We start from the raw sequence: 6,143 nt of genomic DNA on the forward strand, positions 1-6,143 counted from the left end.
CACATCCAAACACAAGAAATCACAGAATCATTACAAAACAGACGAAATGGATCAGCCCGGGTCACGTGGTTGGCCCCAGCGCGCCACCACGGGCTACATGACGCGGCCCAGGAAGTGCCTCGGTTTGGCCCCACTCCCCGAGGCGACCGGACTGACGGGACAGCAGGACCAGGTGAGGATGTGGTGGCATGTAGGCAACGAGTGTGCGCCCTCGTGCACTACAGCCGGGAAAACCGGTTGTTATGGAGGGACAGTTTGTGGATGCATGACCGCGGGAGCGTGCACGGCCGGCGGGGAACCAGTCTGTGAGCGAGAGCGCGCCCCAGCACTGTCCCAGGAGAGGGGAGAGGAAGAGGCGCGCGGGGACCGAGAGTGACGAGGTGGCTACTGTCCCGTCACACTCCTGAAATGGGTATTATTCGACATATTTGATGAATTGGGCACTGGTTAAAAGGTTAGAGTAGGTGCCGTTTTTGGAAAATGTTATAAAAATAAATATGTTTATTGAAATGTATTGAACTTTTAGCATTTCATATTAACACCTTATACAAACAAAGTGCAAACTAGAAGGGTCAAAATATTCTAGGACACTCTATCCATCTGTGCTTCTCAACCCTTTCACATAACTTACACACTCACCAGGTTCTGTGTTTTTGAAATAGTCAGTATACAGTGTCATCTTTAAAAATATCCCAATAACATAATATCATCTACATTATTCTGGTTAAATATGTCCTGACAAAAACTCACTTCCGTGTTAAATTAAACCTGGTTAGAATAAAATGTATATTAAATGTATGGATTCATATAACACTGTATTACTGCAAAAGTAGAGTGGCCATATCTTTTGTTTTTTTCCTTTTGTTTTCACATATAACCTCCTGCACACACGGCTGTCGGAGTTTTTTGGGAAACTTGTTGACGCTTTGTTAAAAAAACGCTGCAGCCTTTCTCTGGCTTTTGAACAGTGCGGAACAACAACATATCGGCTAACCTTAAAGAGACTAGATGGAAGTTGGTCATTTTATACTCACTATTGCCACCCCAGGTCTTACGTGTAACTGCAGCTTCTATATTAAGCTCGTGCATGACGGCACTTCAGACCCGAAGTAACACCTTTCTGAGTGACAGTGCAGGATTTCAGAGGCAGTTGTGGTGAACAGGTTTGAGCTCATTCTACTATGAGGACATGGCTGGAACATGTAGGGGGAGGAAAATACTTAGTTTTAAAAAAATGTTAAACTCCATATAGTCCCTTTAAGTACTGAGTAATGTTCTCAGGACTATGGCGCTTGTATGTTGGATAGAGGCTTAAGCGGTCGGGTTCCTCTCGCTAACAGTAGCTCTGATTTGCTTGGATGCACTGACTGGGCGGTGTTTTCGCTTCGTTCTCACGTTGGACAAACCTGCAGTGACATTAATGTTGTTATTCTCTCGGTGATGAGTTCTTTTGCCTGGAATTACAAGTGTTTTCACACGAGTCCCTCTTGCTCCGCGATAAAGTTCACAGAAAGTGTCAGAATCAGCGACGGTCCGTAGAAGCACGGCACTTTGTTTACACCCCGCCTCTCTCCTAAAGCAGTGCTGATCTATAAATGATCTGGATACATGCAGGGATGCGGCTGATGTGCTCAATGCTGTCTTCACGCACAGGGGGACGGGTTACTCAGCGCTGTGATAGCTTATTAGCTTCATTCCTCTGTATTTATTTTAAGCACACGCAGCACGTGCATTTACCCAGACTAAAAATGTTATCGTCCTTCATCAGGTTATAGGGCCCAAAGCCAGAGAACAGCCACAGCTCTCCATTCATTTCAATGACAGTGTCCTCCATGTCTGTGAATCGAGCGAGGATTTTTTTTAACTTTTTAACTTTTATGAAATATTCACTCCACAGGGCCTCCTCTACATTCACATTTACACACTGGTTTTGCTTCATCTCTTCAACACACTAGCTCACCGTTCCTTCTTTCTCATTGGGCACATTTACATTTAAAAATGTAAGTGAGCACGCATGCACAGTCTGTGATCTTCACATCCATCCTGGCATCGATGCTGATGAGCCACAGATTAATCTTCATATTTACTTAAATATTTATTATGAAATACATTTGAAGACTGTGATCTACAGTCTGTGCCTGAACCTTAAAGGGATATTTCAGGATTTTTGACATATGGCCTCATTTCCTAGTTATCCAGAATGTTGCTGATTTCTGGAGATATTTTTTTTGTAAATCATGCAGTTCTTATATTTGAAGAGTTCCGTGGTGCTAGGCTAGTGCTAGGCTAGCACATTATACATACACTGCTCACAAAAACTTAGGGCACACTCAAAAAACACATCCTAGATGTCAATCAATTCGATTTTTCGGATGAAAATCTTTATTCATAGTGTAGGGCAAAGTGTTTAGAACAAAATAACATAAGAATGATAAATGGAAATCAAATCCTCAGCCCCTGGAGGTCTGGATCCAAAATTATAGTCAAAATCAAAGTGACAAATCAGGTCACTGGTTGATCCAATTTCTGTAGAAATTCCTCCAAACGAGTCTGTATCATCCTCAGTCGTGTGTGTGGCCTCCACGTGCCTGAATGCACTCCCTACAATGCCTGGGCATGCTCCTGATGAGACCACGGATGTCCTCCTGAGGGATCTCCTCCCAGACCTGGATTAGAGCATCAGTCAGCTCCTGGACAGTCTGTGGTGCCATGGTGTTGATGGATGGACCGAGACATGATGTCCCAGATGTGCTCTATTGGATTTAAGTCTGGGGAACGGGCAGGCCAGTCCAGAACATCAATACCTTCATCATGCAGGACCTGCTGACACACTCTTGCCACATGTGGCCTGGCATTATCAGGCATCAGAAGGAACCCAGGGCCCACAGCACCAGCATATGGTCTTACAATAGGTCTGAGGATCTCATCCCGGTCCCCAATGCCAGTCAGGGAACCTCTGGCTCGCACATGGAGGGCTGTGCGGCCCTCCAATGAAATGCCTCCCCAGACCATCACTGACCCACCACCAAACCGGTCATGCTGATGATGTTGCAGCAGCAGAACGTTCTCCAGGGCGTCTCCAGACTCTGTCACGTCTGTCACATGTGCTCAGGGTGAACCTGCTCTCATCCGTGAAGAGCACAGGGCACCATTGGCCAATCTGCCAATCGCTGTGTTCTCGGGCAAATGCCAATCGGGCTGCACGGTGTTGGGCAGTAAGCACCGGCCCAACGCCCTCATACCCCCCTCATACCCCCCTCATACCACCCTCATACCACCCTCATGGAGTCGGTTTCTGACCGTTTGAGGACCAACATGCACATTTGTGGCCCTCTGGAGGTCATTTTGTAGGGCTCGGGCAGTGCTCCTCCTGTTTCTCCGTGCACAAATGAGCAGATAGCGGTCCTGCTGCTGGGTTGTTGACCTCGGTCGCCCCCCCAGGTCTCCTGGTGTACTGGCCTGTCTCCTGGTATCTCCTCCATGCTCTGGACACTGCGCTGGGAGACACAGCAAACCTTCTTGCCACAGCCCGAATGGACGTGCCATTTTGGATGAGCATCACTCCCTGAGCAGCTTCTGTGGGTTGTAGATGCTCCTCATGATGCCTCTAGTGGTGAGAACACTGGACAAATGCAAAAGTGTTCCAAAAATACGGTACAAAGGATGAAGACAGGGAAATGGTCTGTGGTCACCACCTGCAAAACCATTCCTCTTTTGGAGTGATTTTGCTAATTGCCTCTCATTTCCACCTGTGTCTGTTTAATTTCCACAACACCAAGTGAAACTGATTCACAATAAGCGTGGCTTCCTAACGGGACAGTCTGATATCCCAGAAATTTGACTGACTTGGAGTTACGTTGTGTTTTTTGAGTGTGCCCTAAGTTTTTGTGAGCATGTATATTATATCAGCTATAGCCTGCATTAAAAACAGCCTGACCCGCTCCACAGAGCACCTGAGGCAAACCACCAGACTAACCATATAAATGTCTGTGTCCATAGAGTCATTTTTGGAATATAACTGACCTGAATCACATGACTGATTGCATTTTGAGGGACTATTTTTAGCAGATCACTCCGCCGCTGCGTAGCTTATACAACCACGAAGCTGATGCTGCTCAAATATAAGTTATTTTAAATGCAAAATGGTTAAAATGATTCTGTGGACACAGACATTTCTATGGTTAGTCTGGTGTTATAAGTGATTTGCCTCAGGTGCTCTGTGGAGCGGGTCACACTGTTTTTAATGCAGGCTAGCTGATACCATAGAAATGTGCTAGCCTTGCACTAGCCTAGCACCACGAAACTCTTCAAATATAAAAACTGCTTGAATTACAAAAAAATATCTCCAGAAATCAGCAACACTCTGTATATCTAGGAAATGAGGCCCTATGTCAAAAATGCTGAAATATCCCTTTAAGTAAAAATAAATAAATAAAAAGCAATACACACACATTCACCAGAGACATACTTTCTATTTATTTAGGATATCTTAAACAAAACAAAAAATAATAATTTAAATACAAATAAAATCATAAGTTAAATAAATAGATGCATGTATTAAAATGGAGGCAAAAGCCATGAAATTGAACTCTGTACTCAGTACATACAATAACAACCCTGTGTGAGCAGCAGCAGCTCTTCAGTGAACAGAATGAGCAGGAGTCTAAGTGTGGCGTTGGAAGGTGAAGTTCTTGTGGTTAAGGGAATCCGCCTTACACATTTGAAGAGGCTCGTTTTCCTCCAGGGTGGTGCTGACGTACCAGTCTGAGGAGCGAGCAGACCGGAGCGTGGTCAGGGTCCCTGTGTCGCGCTTGTAGAAAAGAAAACGCATCAAACCGCTGTTAGTGCTGATGTTTTGGAGCAACTCTTTGTTTGTCACTCTCTGAAACAAAGGCAAAAATTGCGAGTCACAACCAGCAATAGTAAGTTACATGCAAAATGTTCCTCTAATGACACATGACAGTAAATACCTCCAAGTGCAGGGCTGGCTGAAGCTCATGTCCCTTTGTGTGGCAGGACAGGTATAAGTCTGTGTCTTTGATGCTCAGGGCCACAGGTCTGGCCTCAGCACTGGCTGCTGGGGGCAGATATGTCCACATGTTCAAGTGGACTTTCATAAAAAAAAGAATATTGTTTTAATACACAGAAGGAAATGTAAAGCCTTGTGTAAATAACTGTAGAGTAATGAGAGTGGTCACCTTTGCGGCTGTCGTTGCCTCCCTGCAGTAGGACTGCATGCAGCTTCATACCGTTTTGGACCAAGCTCCTCTGCCGGGTGTCAATCACAGTCACACTGCAGAGGTTCTCTGGTCGTGATGTTCTGATGAACCGAGATGGTTCTGAAAACAGCTCTGGTACAAATCTCTCTGTAAAAACAATGCCATTCAAAAATAGGTCACCACTGAAAGCGATGAAGCTGCTGCGCAGTGACAGAGGACGGACAAACCTTCCATGCTTTCCAACATGATGCTGAGCAGGTTTTCATCTCTGAAGTCTGGGCTCAGGAGAGATTGGGCCACATTGTTTTTCAGCCTCAAGGCCAGAGGGTGCTCTGTGACCTCCAGGTCCGGTCCCTTTGGTATACTGGGGCTCCACTCATGGCACATCGTTTCTGACTCCATCTTTTCAGGTTGCTGTGTGGAAAATAAAGCTTTTATATCTGATACTAAACTGCACATCTGAATGTAAAGAATAATAAGAAAGCAAATTTACCTTGATTCTTTGGAAAATAAGATTGACGAGGTCCCAACGGTGGCTTTACTCTGTCAGTACTGTTCCGTCTGCACTTTCATCTGGTATTTATAGCTGTGAAGGGAATTTCCCTTTCAGCTTTCAGAACTAGCATTGTGACGAGCTGTGATGATGAAATATTGTTTTTTTTCTCACACTTCTACACTGGCTTCAGGGAGGACCCTGTCATGTCATGAAGTCATCTATACAGTATAACCACTTCATACATTCTTCCTTAGAGTGACTTTCTTGTCCAAAGCAGAGGCAGTGATGAAATACCAAACTCTGCCAGGTTGATGCAATTTGTATTATTGTTTGTGGAATTTACAGCTCTTTCACATTCAGAGTGAACAATGCAGAAAACTAAGATAAGAATATTTGGTATTTCATAGTTTTCACTTTGACCATACTCT

General features: G+C 44.8%; 1 protein-coding gene across 1 annotated transcript; it reads right to left on the reverse strand.

Annotated features, from left to right (window-relative positions):
- Nucleotides 1–4,555: 4,555 nt before the first annotated feature.
- LOC306970297 (interleukin-1 beta-like) lies at nt 4,556–5,795 on the reverse strand. Its single transcript, XM_079566212.1, has 5 exons — nt 5,713–5,795; nt 5,447–5,633; nt 5,199–5,366; nt 4,971–5,110; nt 4,556–4,882 (listed from the first exon to the last, which is right to left on the reverse strand). The coding sequence occupies exons 2-5, from the start codon at nt 5,619–5,621 to the stop codon at nt 4,664–4,666; spliced, it is 702 nt and encodes a 233-aa protein (XP_079422338.1). The 5' UTR covers nt 5,622–5,633; nt 5,713–5,795; the 3' UTR covers nt 4,556–4,663.
- Between the last annotated feature and the right edge of the window lie 348 nt (nt 5,796–6,143).

Source organism: Gobius niger (assembly GCF_951799975.1).
Source record: "Gobius niger genome assembly, chromosome: 1".
Classification (NCBI taxonomy): Eukaryota; Metazoa; Chordata; class Actinopteri; order Gobiiformes; family Gobiidae; genus Gobius; species Gobius niger.

What these genes read in the sequence shown, in the direction of transcription:
- LOC306970297 (XM_079566212.1), bottom strand. Translation starts at nt 5,621, where the DNA reads ATGGAGTCAGAAACGATGTGCCATGAGTGGAGCCCCAGTATACCAAAG. An exon ending in AGGCAACGACAGCCGCAAAG is followed by an intron (nt 5,111 to 5,198) that starts GTGACCACTCTC and finishes TTTTTATGAAAG; the next exon opens with TCCACTTGAACATGTGGACA. An exon ending in AGCCAGCCCTGCACTTGGAG is followed by an intron (nt 4,883 to 4,970) that starts GTATTTACTGTC and finishes CCTTTGTTTCAG; the next exon opens with AGAGTGACAAACAAAGAGTT.